The sequence below is a fragment of the Fonsecaea nubica genome (genome assembly GCF_001646965.1).
Source record: "Fonsecaea nubica strain CBS 269.64 chromosome Unknown Scaff90, whole genome shotgun sequence".
NCBI classification, from domain to species: Eukaryota; Fungi; Ascomycota; class Eurotiomycetes; order Chaetothyriales; family Herpotrichiellaceae; genus Fonsecaea; species Fonsecaea nubica.
The window spans coordinates 1-20,527 of record NW_019173763.1 but is presented as its reverse complement, the minus strand read 5'-3'; the positions used below and the strand labels follow the sequence as shown (position 1 = coordinate 20,527).

General features: G+C 53.6%; 8 protein-coding genes across 8 annotated transcripts; 6 read left to right on the top strand and 2 right to left on the bottom strand.

The window, feature by feature from the left end:
• Positions 1-858: 858 nt before the first annotated feature.
• Positions 859-1,605, top strand: AYO20_09553 (phosphoribosylglycinamide formyltransferase; the record flags this gene model as incomplete). The annotated part of the gene is made up of 1 exon (XM_022647822.1): positions 859-1,605. The coding sequence occupies one exon, from the start codon at positions 859-861 to the stop codon at positions 1,603-1,605; it is 747 nt and encodes a 248-aa protein (XP_022496168.1).
• A 783-nt stretch (positions 1,606-2,388) lies between these two features.
• AYO20_09552 (hypothetical protein) lies at positions 2,389-3,718 on the top strand (the record flags this gene model as incomplete). Its single annotated transcript, XM_022647821.1, has 2 exons — positions 2,389-2,517; positions 2,591-3,718. 2 exons carry the CDS (start codon positions 2,389-2,391, stop codon positions 3,716-3,718), a joined length of 1,257 nt encoding a protein of 418 aa, XP_022496167.1.
• An 873-nt stretch (positions 3,719-4,591) lies between these two features.
• On the bottom strand, positions 4,592-6,542 carry AYO20_09551 (hypothetical protein; the record flags this gene model as incomplete). Its single annotated transcript, XM_022647820.1, has 2 exons — positions 4,592-5,669; positions 5,725-6,542. 2 exons carry the CDS (start codon positions 6,540-6,542, stop codon positions 4,592-4,594), a joined length of 1,896 nt encoding a protein of 631 aa, XP_022496166.1.
• Positions 6,543-7,482: 940 nt separating this feature from the next.
• On the bottom strand, positions 7,483-9,591 carry AYO20_09550 (hypothetical protein; the record flags this gene model as incomplete). Its single annotated transcript, XM_022647819.1, has 2 exons — positions 7,483-9,264; positions 9,313-9,591. 2 exons carry the CDS (start codon positions 9,589-9,591, stop codon positions 7,483-7,485), a joined length of 2,061 nt encoding a protein of 686 aa, XP_022496165.1.
• Positions 9,592-10,039: 448 nt separating this feature from the next.
• AYO20_09549 (hypothetical protein) lies at positions 10,040-11,714 on the top strand (the record flags this gene model as incomplete). Its single annotated transcript, XM_022647818.1, has 2 exons — positions 10,040-10,574; positions 10,627-11,714. 2 exons carry the CDS (start codon positions 10,040-10,042, stop codon positions 11,712-11,714), a joined length of 1,623 nt encoding a protein of 540 aa, XP_022496164.1.
• A 749-nt stretch (positions 11,715-12,463) lies between these two features.
• On the top strand, positions 12,464-14,473 carry AYO20_09548 (hypothetical protein; the record flags this gene model as incomplete). Its single annotated transcript, XM_022647817.1, has 1 exon — positions 12,464-14,473. The coding sequence occupies one exon, from the start codon at positions 12,464-12,466 to the stop codon at positions 14,471-14,473; it is 2,010 nt and encodes a 669-aa protein (XP_022496163.1).
• A 475-nt stretch (positions 14,474-14,948) lies between these two features.
• AYO20_09547 (hypothetical protein) lies at positions 14,949-16,016 on the top strand (the record flags this gene model as incomplete). The annotated part of the gene is made up of 1 exon (XM_022647816.1): positions 14,949-16,016. The coding sequence occupies one exon, from the start codon at positions 14,949-14,951 to the stop codon at positions 16,014-16,016; it is 1,068 nt and encodes a 355-aa protein (XP_022496162.1).
• Positions 16,017-17,912: 1,896 nt separating this feature from the next.
• Positions 17,913-20,003, top strand: AYO20_09546 (hypothetical protein; the record flags this gene model as incomplete). Its single annotated transcript, XM_022647815.1, has 1 exon — positions 17,913-20,003. The coding sequence occupies one exon, from the start codon at positions 17,913-17,915 to the stop codon at positions 20,001-20,003; it is 2,091 nt and encodes a 696-aa protein (XP_022496161.1).
• Positions 20,004-20,527: the final 524 nt, after the last annotated feature.

The window sequence follows — 20,527 nt, the reverse complement described above, 5'->3', positions numbered from 1 at the left end:
CAGAGGGACGGGGAGATCCAAGCCCGGCCGTGGGAATCGGTCTGTCGATCATAGTAGAAGGGACAGCAGGGATGATGGCAGATGGTGGGGTGGACACCGCATCCCCCAAAGGTTCATCCGTTTTGCGCAACACAACGAGGACGTGCTTGATGCTTCGAGAGATGGGATTTTTCCAGCAGTGCAACGGTTGGCTTGGTCGCTCCGACTACCGGAAAAGACATTTGATACAACGCACCCATGGACCTGCAATGCAGGCAGCACAAGTGGTGTGACAGTGACGAGGGGAAACTTGCAGACGCAAGTCGCAGGTAGCTTGGAGGTCGGACGACCCGGTGTCTGACTCCGGCGCCTCCCAAGCCATGATGGACAGTTTAGGCGCATGCCACGCCCCCGAGATTTCGATCCCCGTCGCTTGTTTGGGGGCTACGCAACCTTGCGACCCCCTGGGTGGCTCCGTTGCTGGCCCCTAAGGCACGCCAATGCAGGTCCTTAGTGGGTTTTGAGACGCGGCTAGTTGCTTCCCTGGGCCGCTCCCGCAGTCCAGCAGCCCCAAGTTACTTTACTCGTCCCCAAGCCCCTCCAACCCTCGACGGGACCTGGGTTGTCGCATTTTCTCAAACCATTTCTGCTTCGAGCCCTTTCTTGTCACCGAGTTCACATGTCGCAGCTCCGTCCTTCCTGTCCTTCTCTATCCTCCCGCACCTCTGGAGACGGACCGCTGTGAGATGGAAACCCCCGAATCTTGATCTTCACCGGAAAAAACTTGCTCTCATTCGCACCCCCCGAGCTCCCAACCTCGATCGCTCGCTTACCCTTATCTCTCACGTGTCGACTCCACGAGTTGCTTCACTCGAAGAGATGGCCTCGAGATCGATATCCACCGACAAGTCCAGAACTTACAGCACCTCCAACTCGTTCAGCTTGACCGTGCTCATCTCTGGCTCAGGGACGAACCTCCAAGCTCTGATTGACGCTTGCGGCCAAGCTCCTCCTTCCAAAGACAAACCAGCTCCTCGACGGCTGCTCCCCAATGCTGAAATATCACATGTCATCTGCAATCGTCGTGAAGCCAAAGGCATTGCTCGCGCCCAAGATGCTCACATTCCGGTGACATACCACAACCTGCTCGCATACAAGAAGAAATTCCCGGACACGGAGGCCGGGGTCACTGCTGCTCGGAACCAGTACGACACCGACCTAGCCCAGAAGATCCTCACGCACATCCCTTGTCCGGACCTGGTGGTCTGTGCAGGCTTTATGCACATCCTGTCTCCGGTGTTCATCAACGCTCTAGCCTCCGCCAATGTGCCCATTATCAACCTCCATCCAGCATTGCCAGGGCAGTTCGACGGGGCAAATGCCATCGGACGTGCTTATGAGGCATTTCAAAGAGGAGAGATCTCGAATACTGGCGTCATGGTCCACTACGTGACTGCTGAGGTAGATCGCGGGGCACCTGTCCTGGTGCGGGAAGTCGAGATTAAACCTGGGGAGTCGCAGAGCGATCTGGAAGAGAGAATACATGAGACAGAATGGAAGCTGATTGTCGATGCTACAAGTCGGGTGTTGGCAGATTTGGAGGAGAAGCGCAGGCAGGAGAGTTGAGGGTGCTTGGTCTGAGGTCGTTTTTGGGTACCAGCGATGAATGTCACAGGACGTATGCGACAGCGCAAGAAGGGGGGCAAAGTGGTGGGCCAGGGTGGCAGGAAACAGTCGGTTCTTCGGGCCTAGCGAGGTGTTTGGGAGGCTTCTTCTTTGGACAATTACAAGTCAAGCAACCCGGAGTTGAGGTCTGGACTTCTGAAGCGGTGTTGACCCTCCACCCTCTGATTTTTCCGACTACCAGCCAGATGGTCTTTCTCTGCAATGGTTGCCGGCAAAGGGACCAAGAGACACACGCGTTTCAGGTTTGGGGCCGAGACAGCGAGATTGACGGAAGTTTTTGATGAATGGAACAAAAGTTGGCATGCAGATTTCCGACGAGATGGTGAACGGCTCTCTCTTTCTCCTAGCTCTCTTAGATGGTCTTTTGCTATGAAAGCAAATCACAGTGAAAATCTCCCATCACCCAGTATCTGGTCGCACTTATAGAATGTTGTATCCGCCCTGAAGCCTCCCTTTCCCTTGTCAGCTTCACTCGGGTAAAAGAACGAGCTCGATTTGATCAAGAATGAACGTGATTGAGCATTGAAGGGGCCTGGCCGAGCACTCCATGCACATATACGAATAGTCATATCCAAGTAGTACTACGTCATTGATTCAGGAACACTATGGGATGTCGAGGTATGCACAGCAACCCACTACCTTGGTACCTAGTACCATGTATTTATAGTGGCGATGAACCCTCCTTCCGACCCTTTTTCTTTCAGCCAATCATCCTACAACGCCATGACCGACCCCAATGAATTAAATGCTTGTCCAGACAAGACGACACAACGAGGGGTCGGCAATCCTGAATTCGGACATACCGAGCTTGTGACGCTCGTCGAGTTCCTCGGGCCCAGCGATGGAGAATGCGTATACTTGGAGAACAGGGCAAGTAGGCGATCAATATGGACTTGACCTCTACAGAAGACACTCGTCCACTTAGCAGGCCAAGCGAGCAGGTAAGCAGGCAGGCATCATGGCAAACGCAGACGAACAGATCCTGGTCACGGGCGCAACGGGGGTGGTGGGACGCTCGGCCATGCAGTACTACGGTGAGCGGGGGTACAAGGTGATTGCCGTGTCTCGACGACGGCCGTTGAACACATACGGGGCGTCGTGGCACTCGCTGGACCTATCGGACGAAGCGGCGTGCAAGGCGCTATTGTCGCCGTTGACGGGGATCGTGCAGATCGTCTTCGCGGCGTTGCACGAGGAACCCAACCTGGTGGCCGGGTGGCAGGAGAAGCAGCACGTCGACCGCAACGCGCTGATGCTGCGCAACACGGTCGAGGCCGTCGCCCCCTACGCCAGGAACCTCCGCAACGTGACGATCCTGCAGGGCCCCAAGGCGTACGGGGTGCACGTGCACCCGATCCGCCACGGGGCGCGCGAGGACCGCGACGAGGACCGCTCCATCCAGAACTTCTACTGGGCCCAGGAGGACTACCTCAAGGCGCGACAGCGGGGCCAGCCCTGGAGCTGGAACATCCTCCGCCCGTCGCTCATCATCGGCCTGAGCATCGGCGGCGCCATGAACCTCTACGCCACCATCGGCGTCTATGCCGCCGTGCTCAAGGAGCGCGGCGAACCCCTCTACTTCCCGGGCCAGGGCCAGGGCGTGTTCGAATCGACCGACGCCGACCTGATCGCCGAAGCGTGCGAATACATCCTCCTCCACAACGACACCACGCAGAACCAGACCTACAACCTCACCAACGGCGAGAGCTCCTCCCTGCGCGAAGACTGGCCCCTGATCGCCCACTCGCTCGGCATGCAGCCCGGTCCGGACAAACCGTTCGCCTTTGCGCGCGACCTCCCCTCCTTCAGCGCCGACTGGGACCTGATCCGGGAGAAGTACTCGCTCAAAGCTCCGCCCTTGGACGACTTCCTCGGCCAGAGCGCCCAGTTTGCCGACTTTGTCTTTGCCAAGGGCGCGACGGACCCGAGTTTCATGAGTTGCATCAAGATCCGGAGGGCGGGGTTTGCGGGGACCGTCTACACGGACGATATGATTCGCAAGTGGTTCCGGTTGTATCAGGACGAGGGGTTGTTGCCGGCTGCGTCTGCTTGAGATGTACTGTGTCGTGGAGGAGAGAAGAGGGAAGTATTAGGAAGTGGAAGTGGAACTGGGGAGATGGAATAGAATAGAAATGGAGGTAGGGTGGAAGTGGACGCGGACTATCTATCTCGTACTGTATGTATAAATGATATGTACCGACCGCGTAGGTAGGCAGGTAGGTAGCCACGAATCCAAGGTACCTCAGGCAAGGTATCGATGTACACACATACTTGCACAGCATCTATTTACTCGGTATACAGACCCATGTTCGTCAGTGGGAGAGCCGACTGACCGCATGAATCCTGGACTTCTGTATACGTAGCAACATATCTGAGATGGTGGACGTGGGAAAATGAATAGATGATGAGGTCGGAGTAGTAAGTAGCTATCACCACCGCCAACACAGTCATCGCTACCAAAAAGGAATGGAAAGCCAGGGATAACTATTGCATGGATGGCATCTGGTATAGATACTCCGGAAGAATCTAGAATAGGGCAGCAAAAAAAGGGTATCGCATTGCATGGCGTTATAAACAGTAGATAGATATACACACTGTCCTGTCCTGACAAGATTATACCACAAGGGACTGAATACATGTCCCCAGGTAGGTAAGTAGTTGGTAGTTGGGTAGTTCAGAAGACACGGCCTGCGCTCCCACATTCCTTTCATACCACTCACTCTGAGCGATGAGAACATGCCCAAGTGATCAGACAGACCCAGACCTGGCCAGATCCAGCCGGTTCTTCGCTCGCTCGCTCGCTCAAATCCTCCCAAAAGGTCCAACACAAAACACAAGCACAAATATACAGAATACTGTCTTTCGCCTCCTGAAAGCCGACATGGTCATGATTGTAACCTCAATAGTGCCGCGTCACTGCCTCGCCCTACCTCTCGGTCCCAGCAGTGGCCGGCTCGTTTGCAGGTACTTCTTTCTCTTTACCTTTTTCTGCGTCGATCCCATCACCAGAATGATAATGCTCATCGTCGTTGCCGTCGCCGTGGTGCTCGTCCCGACCTCCGTCCATAAACTTGTGCATCTCCCGCTTGTATCGGCTCTCGTGGATCTGCCCGCCATCGTCCGCAGCAGTACGGGTGGCGAGATCCTCTTCATCGCTCGAGCTCAGACTGCTCAAGCTCATATTCTGCAGGTACATGACCTGCTTGCCCCCACGGGATTGCTTCTTCTTCTCCCGCTGCTCGGATTTCAGCTTCTGTTGCACCTCCGCATCGGCCTGGCAGTCGAGCGTTCGAACCTTGAGGCCAGGGAAGTTTTCCGTGAGGTAGCTACGAAGAAGGGGGAGTTTCGCCGCATTGGGTCGATACGTCCCGGAATCATTGTCGATGACGAGTTCGTAATGCCACGGTTCCCTGCTCTCAGAGGTAGCTGTGCCGTTTGTCAGAGGCTGTGCGTCATGGGCTTGACTGGAGCTACCTCCGCCACTACTGCTGCTCGTGCCGATGTTGTCTCTTTCTTCTTCCGGTGGCGTTGCTGGAGGGTGTGTCTCATCACTCGGATGGACGTTGTCGTCGTTCCGGTGTGCCTTTGCATGTTTGATTCTGCGAATGAAAAACTCGCCACTGAATGCGATGTAGATGCTCACGTCGCTATGCATGGTGTGTTTGCTGAGCAGATCGATCCCAAATTCCTTGCCCGTTTCTGTGAACCGGAGCTGCCCATCCAACGTCAAGACATAGGTAAAAATGCGGCCCCCCTCGTCATAATTTACCATGTCGAGGAACAGCTTCGTCATCTCGGGACAGGGCTCTTGGAAGACACCGTACTTGGTAGTTTTATCATAGTTGTAAATACGAGCATGTTGGTGGTGCAAAGCACGATTGAGCAGGCGACCGCGAATAGTATGGGCCGTAAACATGCCGGCCACAAATGGTCTGAATTCGACGTATCGATGATAGAGATCTGCGGGGACAGGTCCACGTAACTGCATTTGCACAGATTGGAAACTGGGAGACGGGTTAGTCGGTGGCCATTGACAAAACACTCAGCGCGTGGACATACTTGTATCTCTGCACCTCTTTTCCATCTTTGCCTTGCTCTGTATTCTTCGTGCCCGCTATCCGCCCGATCAGAGGAGAGTAATGCCGACTCCAAGGCAATGGGCCGATCGTGTATGCGCGACCACCGTCCTCTGCATCTGTCCTGCCGAGATTCTCGACGCTGACGATGAGGCTCCCGTTCAGTTTGACTTTGCGCGAGATCAAGGCGGCGCACCCACGCAAAGTATATGCTCGTTTGCTCCCCATGCGCTTCTTCAATTGGAACTTCTGGTGGGAGAACCCTTTCCAGCTCTCGTCGACACGTGGAACATCAATGTGAACATTTCCCAGTCGATCATCGTAATCCGACGGATCCTCGTCGTATAATCTGCACTTGAGATGGAAGCCACTGGCTGGGATGTTGCCAACAATCCACTCGGTTTCCCATTCCGGGTCCGTGTTGCGATGGATTGTGGGTGTCCTCAACTTGAGATCAGGATCCTGCTTGTGCCTCTTGGGAAGATCTGTTCGCAGAACCGCCAGGACATAGGGATCCGATGACAGAGTGCCAAAGTCGGAAAATGGTAGATTCTCGGCCTTGTGGAATGTGATCTTGAGAGTGTACCCGGGGGGTGCCCTGGGTAGAGGCGTGTCATCGTACCCGCCAGCAGGACCGTTCTTCTCTTTCTTCTCGGAATCCGTTCCCGTGTTTCCGCGATATTTCTCCTCCAACTTCTCTGTTTTACCGACCAGCTTAGGTCCTATCTTGTCCGCCTGGGAAAGGACTCCGCCATTGCGCAGCGCGGGAATGTTGGAATCGTTCGGATCGTTCTCGGCCATTGGATGGGAGGAAAGGTGTTATCGCGCGTATCCGCGCCAGCATATGTTGATGACTGTACGTGGCCGAGGTAAACGCTCGTGCGCACACCCTGGAAAAACAAGGATCTGGTATCCTGTACTTTGACAGTCTGGGAGAATCGAGGAGGGAAAGGGAGGAAGAGCGCAGGTTGAGGGCAGGGATTTGTCGGCGGATAGTTTAGGAGTTTTGTATCTGGCAAGGGAAGATTTGAGGGCGCATGGATCAGCTCAGCATGGGGTGATGTGTCAAGACTCGAAAGAAGGCCCCCACCACCTGTTCTTGAACTTGTCTTTGCAGGATTATGGACGATGGCACCATGACCCTCGTCAGCTCCAATGAAAGAACTAAAGTACTTGGGACAAGTATACAATAGACTTCTGGTTCCTCTGGAGACTTGACCCCGACTGGTACGACTGGGCACCACCTATCCCACCCACCCACTCACCCGCCCGTGCCACCCAACTGCGCATCAAGCAAAAAACATGGCCTCAAGCCTAGAAGCTTAAGCAAAAGCTTGGCCACGAGCCGACGATCAATTGCCAGTCTTGCCAGTTTCTTGCTCTGGATGCAACGAGTGACGCGCAATCATGAGCCCTAAGCTTGTCCCGCAAATGGAAGACATCGAGATCTTGTTCCCATCAACCGTATAGGACGACTACTGAGGTCAACCAGGTACGAGTCCAAGATGCCTTAGGGCTGGAGAGTTCATAGTCCACGATTAGGTCTTTCATTTCGGTTACTCCATACTGGACCAAGCACCAACTCAGCCCCCAAGCCCCAAGGAAGCCACCAGGGGCTGGCATCACCCAGTCGAGTAAGCAGCCTAGAACAATAATCCAAGACAAAGGCTCCTTCGCTCCACGTAAATCCGTTGCCGCGCCATGCAAAAACCAAACACAGAAGTTCATTACTGCCTAATTCTTATTCTTCAAGTAGCCTCAACAACAAATCCGAGCCTGGCCCCGTCAGGCTATCTCGCATCTCCTTTTCAGACACGGCGCTTACCACCTGTTTGTCATCCATCGCCCGTCCGTTTCGAGATGGCGTGTTGGCTGGTGTCAACAAGCCCGAGCTACGTCCAGATGCCTCCTGCACTAACCCCAAGGTTTCGAGGCTGGCAACCACGTCTCGAAACTCGGTGTTCTTGAGCGGTTGTAACAGTCCATCATCGCGCTTACATAGCTGAGCATACTTTTCAAACAGACTCTTGATCGTAGGAAGCCTCGATCCGGATTTGGACGGGGTGGTATAGGGATCTCGGCGGTGTTGTCGGGCTTCGGAAGCCACCAAGGAGCACAGCACAGCCTTCTGTTGGAGATTCAGACCGCTCAAGCGAGAAAGTGTACCGTTGTTGAAAATGGTCGCCGCAATCTTGGCCACGTGTGCAATAGACACTTTTGGCGCCGTCTCCCAGGTAAGATGATTGAGGACTGACCGATCATCCCTCCTGACAGGAGATGGAACAATCTGAGTAGAGGCCACGTTGGAAATCTCTTGGAGTGGTTGCTTGGTCGGCGTCACACTCTGTTCTCGACTCATCTTCAAGAGGGTTTCTTGCTCAACCTGGTCAAGGGCACGACGGACCAGACTAAAGGCCTTTCGTAGATCTCCTGTCTGAGAAGATATCTTCTTTCCTGCCAACTGAATCGCTGCGGGATGCATCAGAGGAATCGAGTCAGCGCCGTCCGCCGTTCCATTGGTTATGAGAGATCGTAGTTTATCCGAGATGATGGTAGCGATCTGTTGAGCGGAATATGGCAGGAAAGGTAGCAGTTGGGGCTTCAGGTTCCTCAACTTCAGCCGTGGCAGAAAGCGATCAGTCAAGTCCAGAGCGTTGGCGATTCCAATTAAGATGAGAGTGGACGAAGGGTGCATAGCCCATTCGAAGATGCTGTACAACATCTCGCAATCACCTGCCAGGAGTGTGTCGATTTCGTCAAGCAAGACGAGACGCATCTCAGACTTGGCCTTCTTTGTCGTGAACAATCTCGCCAGGGCAGCTTTGGATGACTTTGAGCTTCCATTGCCAGGACAAAACACCTGGCTCAGACGCGCGAGGACTTCGGTGGAAGACTTCAAGGACACACAGTTGATCGTGGTACTTGTGACAGATCCAGCTTGAAATTCTTGCATGATCTCCTGGACCAAGGCACTCTTACCAGTGCCAGGTGGCCCACTAACATATGTGCAGCCTCCGAGACGAGTTTCGATCGCCTTGGAGATGAAATTGGTCAACTGACGACGTTCAGCCTCTCGACCGATAATCTTTCCATTCCCGGCTTGAGTGAACAACTGTCGGGCCTGCGAGTATACATTTTGTGATCTTGCTGGTGTGGATGTCCGTGACGATTGAGGGGTGAGAAGCCTGCCAACAAGTCGGACTCGGTGCTTGGGTGTGCTGGGAGCGGAAAGAGCAAGAGCATCCTTGAAACGAATATTGGTGGGAGTCGATACGATTGAGGGTGGAAGGTTTTCGTCTGTCTGATGGTTGGAATTTCCAATGGGCTTGGTTGTGTTTGTGTTGTTCTTTACAGGACTGTCTTGTACAGTATCATTCTTTCGTCCGTTACGACCTCCAACAAGACGAGTATTCGATTTCCCCAACACTTTGTTCTCAGCTGCATCTTGGTATATCTCAGGTACAGAGCGTCGCGTCCGCCTTTTTGGGCTGGGAGGTGTATCTGGGCCATCTGCCAATGCATCCTGTCAGTAGTATTCTTCAAAGCTGAAAATTTGGACATTGAGACGCACTTTGTTCATCCAGAACTCGTCGAGAACGCTTTCCCAGCACTGTGGCAGCCATTTGATGTGGTCGTCGCTGCTTTTGATGGGTTGGAGTTGGAGAAAGTTGAAGCTGTGGAAGGCGCGAGGGACACGACTCAAGAAGTGGCAGGCGCGAGTCATGCATCCCAGCCATGAACCTCCCATCAGTCGCGCCTGCCAAGAGTCGACGCGACCGCGTTTCGAGGGAAGGAGCGTGCCACCACTTAGCCCCGGCTGGACTTGACACTCTTGATCCTGGCGCCACATTGCCACTGTTACACATCTCGTAGCTCTGTGCTCCGCCCTACATTTACCATCTAGCTTGACTTGTCATTTGAAGTGCCCACTAAAGTGATACTTCTTGGCACGTTTGTCTCATTTCGATCACCTTGAATGTATCGGGCAGTGACGCCGGCCCTTTTCGTCATACCTTCGCCGCCTTGTGCATGGTGCCTCGTCTTGTGCCTGCCTTTGCCTCATAACAAAAAACCCCCATCACAACTGGACGCAGTGACTGGCAGTTTACTGTTTGACACATGGCATCCTCTACCTTCTCCTATCGTTTCCTGACGCATCGTTTCCTACAATGATCCCACTTTCAATTTCTTCATGATTTCTCTCCTCGAGACCTCTGTTAGGGTCATCTGTATTTCATATCACCAACCCAGACCACAAACCTCTCCGCCTACCGAGAACTATATCTCCCTCCTTCACTATGGATGAAGCAATTGCCACTGTCGTCTCCGTCTGCGGAACGACCCCAGAGCTGGCCTCGCAATATGTACAGCTTGCCGACGGTGATCCTAATCAAGCAGTTCAGTTGTTTTTTGAAAATGGCGGCGCCGACCTCGCAGGCAATACCTCTCGTCCTCCTCCACCTCCACCACCAACAACTTCTTCCGACCCACGTATGCCTGGCGGGCCCCTAAATCCCATCGATGCCGACGCGGACGATAATATTTCCGATGACAATGATCCGGAAATTACTGGTTTTCGGAAAAATACTCTGAGAGACACTGCTTCTGGACCCCCGCGGGGTCTAGACTATGAAGATGATGAGGCCATGGCGCGGCGCTTACAAAATGAAATGTACGGAGAGGGTGCCATGGACGATATTGTGCGGGCCCCCATTGCCCGACAGGCAGAGACTTTGGTGGGAGCAGGGTCAACCATCCCAGGCATGAGGGAAGTGTCATATACCTCGTCCGTAGAAGAACGAATGCGGGCCCTGGAGAGAAGGAGGCAACAAGGTCAGTATCTTAGACCACCTCCGGCTGCGGCATGTGACTAATCCTCGAGTAGCGCGGGCAGGAATCTTCAACCAACACCAGCCGACCTCCATTTGGGACCAAAATGTGAGTGCCACCTCGAACGGTCCGGATGTACTTGCAGAGTCTACTGGTGGAGCGTCAGAGGCTTCCGCGAGGTCGAATCGACTTGCCAGACTCTTTCAACCTCCGTGGGATCTGATGTACAAGGGAGATTGGGAAGCGGCAAGAGATCAGGGCAAGGAGCACAAAAAGTGGCTACTGGTGGATATCCAGGATCCTTCGATCTTTGACTGCCAGGCATTGAACCGTGATATATGGAAGAACGAAGGGATTGCGGAAACGGTCAGGGAGAATTTCATCTTTCTCCAATACAACAGGGACGACCCGAGAGCCTCGCAATACGTCCAATATTATTTTCCCAACTATGAGGTCCAGAATGAATACCCGCACGTCGCCATCGTTGATCCTCGAACGGGCGAACAAATCAAACTTTGGTCGCGCAAAGTTCCCCCACCTCCTGAGTTTCTCATGCAACTGCACGAATTTTTGGATCGATACAGTCTTGAGAACAACGTCCGCAACCCAGTGGCCAAGAGGAAATCCGAGGCCAAAAAGGAGAAGCCCATCGATCAGCTTACGGAGGAGGAAATGCTGGAACGAGCGTTGCAAGCTAGTTTGGCGACTCAGAGTCACGAACACAAATCGAATCCGGCAGAAGATCCGGATGATCTCACCCGGAGTGTTGGGGATGTCCGAGGAACAGAAACACCAGAAGTTACAAGTGCAATGGATGTTGACCACAACGGCACTGACGAAGCAGCCCCATCGACTGCATTTACACAAATCCCATCTGATCACCCTCATCAAGAGCCACCTGCCGGGCAGGGAGTGACGCGAGTACAAATCAGACATCCCGGTGGACGCATCGTTCGTCGATTCGCAGAAAAAGATCTTGTGCAACGAATCTATGAGTTTCTCAAGGCGGAACCACTTGAAGGTAGGGAAGGAATGCCATTCGAGCTCGTGTCAATGGGCAAGAACCTCCTGGATGTCCGGCATGAGACGATAGAAAGTGCAGGTCTGAAGAATGGGACGGTCATGGTGGAATTTCTGGAGTAATGATGAGGCTAGTAGTCTCGATAGTAGACAAGCATTGCGAGGCGCTCTCAAACTTGCTACCACTAGTTAGTACCATCAGGTCTGACTCTTGTATGGGCCCCAGTCCACGGAGGTGTTCTGGACGGAGGTGGTTGAGCTTGTACTCTACAATCCCTGGGATGAAATGAGCATATGAAGCAGACTACGGAAAATGTTTTCAAGGGGTTTGTAACGCATCATCTTCACTGGCTGTCGTAGTCGAAATCGCAATGTAATGAGTATAGCCAATAGGAATCGGTAGGGGTCACCGAGAACGGAAAGCCGTAAACAAGCGCGACGAAGCTAATCGTCGAGGTGTTTCATCTTTCCCAACACCACTGGTCACTCCATACAAGTGACTGGGCACTGCCTTACCTATGAATTGAAATGAGCGACGACTTCACGAACCCTTAATGACGAGGATAGAGAGCCCATAAGGGTGGGGAGGCGTCCATCAACAATAGCACCTGCCCAATGCGCACTGAGGAATTGACAGTGCATCTCCGCCCGAATCTCGAGATTGCACTGGCATTTAGGGCGAGATCACAGGTCTTTCGGCGTCGACTACGATCCTCGCATCGAAGCAACTGTACGACCAATTCAGCGCCTTCACATTCGCGTATTCCACTTTCGAACCACGCCCTACGGTAGTCCCGCAGTGCGCCGTCGAGATCGCACCACTCACACCACCGTCCCATAAGGTGTCGGCCTAGACACAAACACAAGACAAGATGGACCCGGAGGAACTCTATACCAAGCAAAGCTGTATTGGAGGGGGCAGTTTCGGAAAAGTGTACAAGGGAGTGGACAAGCGCACAGGTCAAGCGGTGGCCATCAAGGTCATAGATGTGGAAAATGCGGAAGACGAAGTCGAAGACATCATACAAGAGATTTCGATCCTCTCGGAATTGCAGTCGCCATACGTGACAAAATACCACGGCTCATACCTGAAAGGTTCGGACCTCTGGATTATAATGGAGTTCTGCTCGGGCGGCAGTTGCTCAGACCTGATGAGACCAGGCCTGATCCATGAAGATTACATCTGCATCATCATTCGAGAACTACTCATGGGATTGGACTACTTGCATTCCGACAAGAAGCTGCACCGCGATATCAAGGCTGCCAACGTGCTTCTCGGCCAAAACGGACAGGTCAAGCTTGCGGATTTTGGTGTGTCAGGACAACTCTCAGCGACCATGACCAAGAAGAATACCTTCGTGGGCACTCCATTCTGGATGGCACCTGAGGTCATCAAGCAATCAGGCTATGATCATAAAGCGGATATCTGGTCCCTTGGTATTACAGCAATCGAATTGGCACAAGGAGAACCACCCTACGCCGACATCCACCCCATGAAGGTTCTTTTCCTCATTCCAAAGAATCCCCCGCCAACTTTACAGGGCAATTTCTCTCGCACATTCAAGGACTTTGTCGAGCTCTGTCTCCGCCGAGACCCTAGGGAACGACCCTCTGCCAAAGAGCTGTTGAAGCATCCATTTGTCAAGAAAGCCAAGAAGACCACTTACCTGACCGAGCTCATTGAGAGGAATGAGAGATACATGGCAACTCGCGGCAACCGTGTCTCCGATGATGAAGAAGACGAAGAACCCATAAGAGCCGCGGTTCATCGACCAGAGGATGAAGACCTCTGGGATTTCGGTACCGTTCGACCCGTGGGAGGTCGTGGGCCGGGACTTCGACCGATGAATGACTCTGCCACAAACGCAAGAGCCTCTGCAGATCCAGCAACCTCTGCACAGAGCATGTCAGACTGGGATGAAACGGTAAAGGTTCCCTCATCGCCTCAGAAGTCGCCCGTCAAAGGCGCATTCCCGACCCCTGCAAAAGTACCACTACCCCCATCTCCCGTGAGAACAACAATCTCTGCTCCCGACGAAAATAAGGCCCCGTCCGCGGTGTCCGTACCTTCCACCGCCCCGAAGACGCCAGCTGCTCGTGTAGCGACGCAAAATCCACCTTTGCCACCGCACAAAGACAGTCCTGGGTCGAACGAATACAACAAAGCATTCCAGGCTCAGCTGGCCAAAGAGATGGGATTCTTGAAGCTCGATGCCGAGGACGGCCCAGGATCGTCGCCATCTCAAGGGCAGACTCCTCCAGGCAAGAAACCCCAAATGGTCATCCCTGAAATCCCGCCTTTCAAAGGCAAGCCAGGACGAGGTGAACCCGTGCAGAGGTCCCAACAATCTACATCTTCCAGACCTGTCAGCCAACACCCTCTTCCACACTCTTCATCTATGCTCTCTGGTCAGTTAGCAGTGGGTCCAGCCTCGATTGCCAACCAACAGCCACTGCCGCCACTTACAACAAAGACAAACGTGTCCCAGACAACAACATCCAGCGCGAGTGGCACACATGCACAAAGCCTCATGCCAGACCCGAATCAAGAGCTCACCGCGCTCAATTCGGTGCTTATCCCGGCTCTTGAGGCAGCAATGCATCGTCGGACGTATATGTTGAAAGAACTTGCACGAACAAGTAAGTTGAGCTCATCTGGGGCGACAGAATTGCACCAGCAGAGAGTACAAACACACGAAAGGGTTCGCAAACTTGCTGCCAAAGTGGCGGGTGTTTTTCACGAGATTCAGAAGTGCGATGAGGAATTCCCCGTTGGTATGGGAGGCGGAGTTACAGAGTTCCTAGAAGGTTTCTTGGAGGAAATCCTGGTCCGGGTCGAAGCAGCTGATGAGCCAGAGTCCAGCCCTCCCAAAAAGGCATGAAAGCGTGAAAACTTTATGAGATGACTTGATATGGTTTGATCGATGTATGTTTACAATGCGAGGCAGAAATCCTCTGCTGAAAGCCTTGCCTGGCGTATTAGCATTTCTAGATGCGGTTCATTATTGAGCAATTGATATAATATTCGACGCCATACTCGTCGTATTCCTGTGGTGGATCCTCTTGCACGAGTCGTTGTGCACTGATTGGGGAAGAAGCACGAGTCATGACATTTGATGACGACGACGATCCCATCATGAAACGACGAACCCGGCGTATCAGCGAAGTGATGGCGCATGTACGGCGACTCGCCAGATGATGTCGCCAACTCGATGAATTACATACCTACCATATGGCGACAATCAGGCTCCGTTTGCCTCTGTCCAACTCTACCCAGGAATCCATGATACTTGGGATTCGCAACTCACCACCGTCTCCGAATCTTAAACCTGTACCTTCATTGACGTGACATTAGGAATGGCTACCAACACAACCCAAAGCAACCTCATCCGACTAGCTCCCCTTCAACTGGGAGAGCTTCCAGAACATCCCTCGCTGCCTTGCGCAGACAGCGCCCGTCCGAATCTCCTCTCCTTCCTGCTGACTCTACTTGATGACGGTGCCGATTTTCTTGCGCCTGACAGCTTCTCCGCCAACTTCAGACACCACTCTATCAAGTCCGCGCCGCCTAGTGAAGCCAAAGTCGAGGTGCTGACCTACTCGGTTGCAGCCAAAGAGTTGGAAGCCATTGTTGACTGGGGTTCTTCGAAGAATACCACGGGGAATGCAAATCCAGCCACTTATGCTCGGCCTGGCCGAAGCAAGCCGCCTCTCAGGGTCCTGAGTGCGGGCGAACATTGGTGTGCTCGCAGATCGGTCCACAAGGATATCTCCTCGAAAGACACCAAATCTCCGGGAAACGCAAGCTGGAAGGAGTTCATCTTCGGCCTGCGCGACAACCATTCCAAACACGAAGAGGACTTTACACCCACCCTGTACGATGCGCATTGTGTGTGCACGTGGAACGAAGAAGTGAAAGATCTTGAAGCACAGGAGAAGATTGTGGGGAAATCTGGCCAGAAATATTCATGTGTGACCATGTCGATCTACGAAATGTGCCACGCAACCCCGCCGCCGACGAGCCCGCGCTGTTTCCCCGTGCTGGTTGCCACGGCCAGTATCACCTCAGATGAATTTCTTGCCGTCACCGTCCCTGTGAACTTGGGCACGAGCGTGCACGATGCGTTCTACTCCTCTGGCCGCAACACCCGCGAAGGCAAGACCTCGCAGCAGCGAAAGTCGGTGGTGCTGGGAGTTTACACTGCGTTAGAAATGGTCCGGCGGAAAGAGGGAGATGCCAACGTGGGGAAGAATTGGGGGGAGGTGGAATGGGTCATGGCAACTGCGAGCGACGCCAAGGGCAATTTGCCCATGTGGATGCAGAAGATGAGCGTGCCTGGTATGATTTCCAAGGACGTGAGTTATTTCTTGAAATGGGTCAAGACCGTGCCAGAGAACGAGGTCGACAGCGTTAAAGTCGCGTGAAAGAAGGGAGATGGAAGCGGTGAATGGAAAGGCAACCAAAAGAAGGGGTTCGACGCGGGCGCGCAAGCCACAATCAGTCACACCTTGAAGAGCAACCTGCGAAGGTGGAAAATGAGACACCAAAATCGACGCCAGACGAGGAGGCATGAAGCATTTGCAACCATAGTCGGGCAATTCTGACCACAACAAAGCGGATATTCGCAGTAACGGTTACTGTGGATTGAATGAACGTGATCAAGGCAGCTCCGGGCATGGACTGGTGCGACATGCAGGTTTTCTGATAGGCACGCTGCAGCCCTACACAAGAGGACAGAGGAGCCATTTGGTCCACGCCCGATGCATCCTCTTACAGTCCCTGTTGGCTTGCCCGAGAAATCATGTGGAGAAGTCACAACCCAGGCATTGCTGCACAGAGGCCGAAGTCCTGGGGAACGACGATGAAGGGACTACTGTAGGCCAGCATCATTGAACAAGACCGGTCTGGATCTCGACACATCCTGGTCATAGTCATACAACCTGTCGGGCGACCGCGATCAAGCTTGGAGCGATGTCAGCACTTTGCTCTCACACAACTCCCTTTCCAGGCCCCCACGGGGATTTTCTTCTTTGTGCCTTGTTCGACTAGCCAATCGATGTTGGAGTTTCGTCTAATCTGCTCTGCCATTTCATTTGTCAGGTTTTCCATCGAGGAGGGCAGCAGGCTAGCCCTTTAACAGACTAGATTTCAAGCTTCCACCAGCTTTATACAAACGATCAGCACTCTGGATGAGCAATGCGAATGTGATGGACATAGAACCTAGCTTCAGCGGGAATCCGAGCTTCTCCATCTTGATTTGCCAGGGAGCATTCAGCCAGCCAGTTAGGGTATCGGACAACCACCTTCTTGCTGGTGCCACAGACAAGCTGTGCTCCAGGACCAGACCAATCTATTCAGCCAGCCCTCTGACGCAGCTCAACAACAAGGCTGCTTCAAGCAATCAGTTGATAGCTTCGTAACTGCAGCTCCTGGCCCAAAAACCGGTTTCCTTGCGTAAGAGCCAAGGCTGCCAGGACGCCATCGCCTGCGGATCTGCTCAGCTCCCGCCTGAGCCTCGCAATTTGTTTGCTAAAGCCTCACCATCTTTTCCGAGCATCACACTCAGCTGAGTCCATACGATGCACCTCTTTCCGAGCCAAGGCGGCAGGGCACATGTGATCATCCTCCCCGCCTGTGCATGCTCGTGTTCACCTTTTCCTTTTTCGACAACGCTACTCTATCCAGGCACCAGGAAGCCAGAGGTCCAACAGCGACAGACACTGGGACACCATGTCAATGCACACTGGAACTTATTATTAGCTTGCAAGTCAAATATACCCGGTGGATGTTAACGCTTCGACTACCGGCATCTTTACCCCGGGCGTTCGAGTCGACCATCCTGAAACACTCCGCAAGGCTGGGCTGCCACTACCCCATGCACCTATACAGGTTTCTGTCGATGCTGGGCAGTCTCACTTCTGGTCGATCCCCTGCAGCAAACTCCCCAAAGGCGGTTCAGGGCTTGTTTTGACATGTGAGATGAGATGATGTGGTCCAGCATTGGTTGGCTTTGCGCATGATGCCCCTCTCGTGTTGCCTGGTGTCTAGAACTTTCAGATGAGCATGATGCCTGTGACCGGTTTCCAGCCAAGCTACACTTGTCCAACGCACCATTCAGCCGTAGCTGAAGATCAAGGCCATGTTTGGATGTGAAGCAGGCTGGTATGAGAGATGTCTCGTCGAAAACAAGATACTTAAAGGCTCAGACTTCCAGCGGAAGGAAGACTGAATTCTTCTCTCAAGTTGCTTCCTTTCCAGCCTGACCGTTGAGAATCTACCCGCCAGACCAACCCTCGAGTTGGCTTTGTTTCGCATCCAATATGTCTGATGATATTGTTATCAACGGCCGGACTGTGGCTAGCTCTGATCTGCAGTCAGACGCTGCCGACTCGAACTATATCTTGGTTCGCACCACAGGTGACCCCTTGAACAAAGCGCAGAAGACCGAACTGAAGGGCCTGGGAGTTGAGATCCAGGAGTTTGTCGGGAACGAAAACGACCAGCTGTATCTCTGCGGATACAAGCCCACGTCTCTGGACCAAGTCCGTCACCTGGACTACATCAGCTATGCCAATATCTACTCTCCCACCTTTGTGGTGCCGGACGTCCTACAGTCTACTACGACCACACCAGCGTTGAGAACCAACGAGGAGACTGACGGCACCGTCGAAGTGGATGTCCTGCTTCACCACGACATCAAGGAGGCATCCGAGGACATTTTGAGCAAGATTGCAGAAGCCGGGAGCGTGCAGACGTCAGCCATCTCGGTCGAGCCAGGCTTCATCAGGGTGAAGGTTGACCCCGAGAAACTGGACAAGATCGCCGCGGTCGACGAGGTGCGGGTCATTCACCCGATCAATGAACGCCGACTTTTCAATAACGTTGCTCGTGGCATCCTGCGCCTGGATGGGCAAAGTGGCAGCAACACGTCCTACAAGGGAAAAGGCCAGGTTGTGTGTGTAGCAGACACGGGTTTCGACAAAGGCAGCCAGACCGACGTGCACGACGCCTTTCTCGGTCGTGTGAGGAAGCTCAATCCGTGGGGCCGAAGGAGATTGAACCTTTCAGATGACCCAGATGGCCATGGCACTCATGTGTGCGGTTCCGTCCTAGGCAGCGGCCAGCATAGCTCACAGGGTCTGATCCAGGGTGCAGCCCCCGAGGCGACTCTGATTATGCAGTCGACATTCAGCGGTTTCGACTCGAGACGCCGATCCCAACTCGGAGGCATTCCAAACGACATCAGTCAACTGTTCGATGAAGGCTACAAAGCCGGCGCGAGAGTCCACACAAACTCGTGGGGTACTCCGTTGTCAGCAACAGGCGTGCAAAACCCTTACGATGGTGGTGCCGAGAGTATCGACAAGTTCGTTTTCGAAAACCAGGACATGACCATCCTTTTCGCCGCCGGCAATGACGGGCAAGACTCGGACCTTGATGGCAAAGTCAACGAGCGCTCGCTTGGTGCTGAGGCTGCGGCCAAAAACTGTATTACTGTCGGGGCGTCCGAGAACAACCGCCCTGACCTCCAGTCTGGCGAGGCAGGCCGGGCATACACATATGGCGGCTTCTGGCTTCGGGACTTCCCCAAGAATCCTCTGAAAGATGACCACCAAGCCAACAATCCGGAAGGGCTTGCAGCGTTCAGCAGCCGTGGACTAACGGCGGAGAATCGCATCAAGCCAGACATTGTCGCCCCAGGCACCGCCATCCTCTCGGCACGTTCCAGAAACCAGAAATACGATGACGAAGTCAAGATCATGGGGGAGTCTGGTGATGATAGGTACATGTATCTGTCGGGCACGAGCATGGCCACGCCTCTGGTGGCGGGTTGCTGTGCCGTTCTTCGAGAGGCGCTGCTGGCCCACGGCTACCAAGATGAGCAGAATGGCGTCAAGAACCCCACGGGCTCGCTGATCAAGGCTCTGCTGATCAACGGCGCAGTGCCCATCAAAGGACAATACATGCCCAAGGAGGTCGGGGACGAGCCCAACCCGCATTCCGGCTTCGGACGTGTCGACGTGTCAACCTCGGTGGTCGACCCTGCCGAAAAGTCCTCGGGATATGAAATTGGAGCCATCGAGGACGACGAAGAGCCAGTCACGTTCAAGATCACCGTCCCCCAGACCGGGGGTCGCACCCTGAAAGTCACCCTGGTGTACGCCGACGTTGCCGGTGCCGCGCTGGCCAATGACCTGAACCTGCTCGCCGTCGCGGGCGGCAAGGAGCGTCACGGCAACCAGCAGGATCAAGAGTTCGACGTCGGCGCGACCAGGACCTTTGACCGCCGCAACAACGTCGAGCAGATCATCTGGGCCCAGATCCCGGGTGACGAGGTCGAGATTGTCGTCAAGCCGTTCCGTCTGTTTAGTGAGCGTGTGCCCTTTGCCGTGGCGTGGAGGTTTTATTAGGAGGTAACCTTGAAGGGACCTTGGGGCTGTGTGTGTCCGACAGGTTGTCGCGTTGATTGTTGTCTCCGTCCTCTAAGGAAGTGAGCAAATGAATTCATTGAGTGAAAGTCGGACTTGATCTATATAGCTGATAGTCCAGGACGAGGAAACCCATCTTTCAGTACTCGTCAACGACATGCTATGCTACGTGACTACCTACCTATCTGAGTATGTAGATAGGTATTCACTGCATTCATTACTCAAGTTTGTGCCTGCCTGCCTGCGTATCTGAGCATCTACGTGTCTGTACCTGTATCTGTCTCTGTATAACTCAACTGCATTACCTCGTACATGTAAACTTGTAAACATGTTCTGTATTCTCGTTCTCTCATTTCTAGTCTAGACTACTTGCCTACCTGCCAACCTTCCTTACGAGTCGTACCCGACGCCACTGCATTCGTCATATTAACACACACACACACACACACACACACACACACACACACACCACACCGAGACAGCTAGACACTGACAGGCACAGAGGG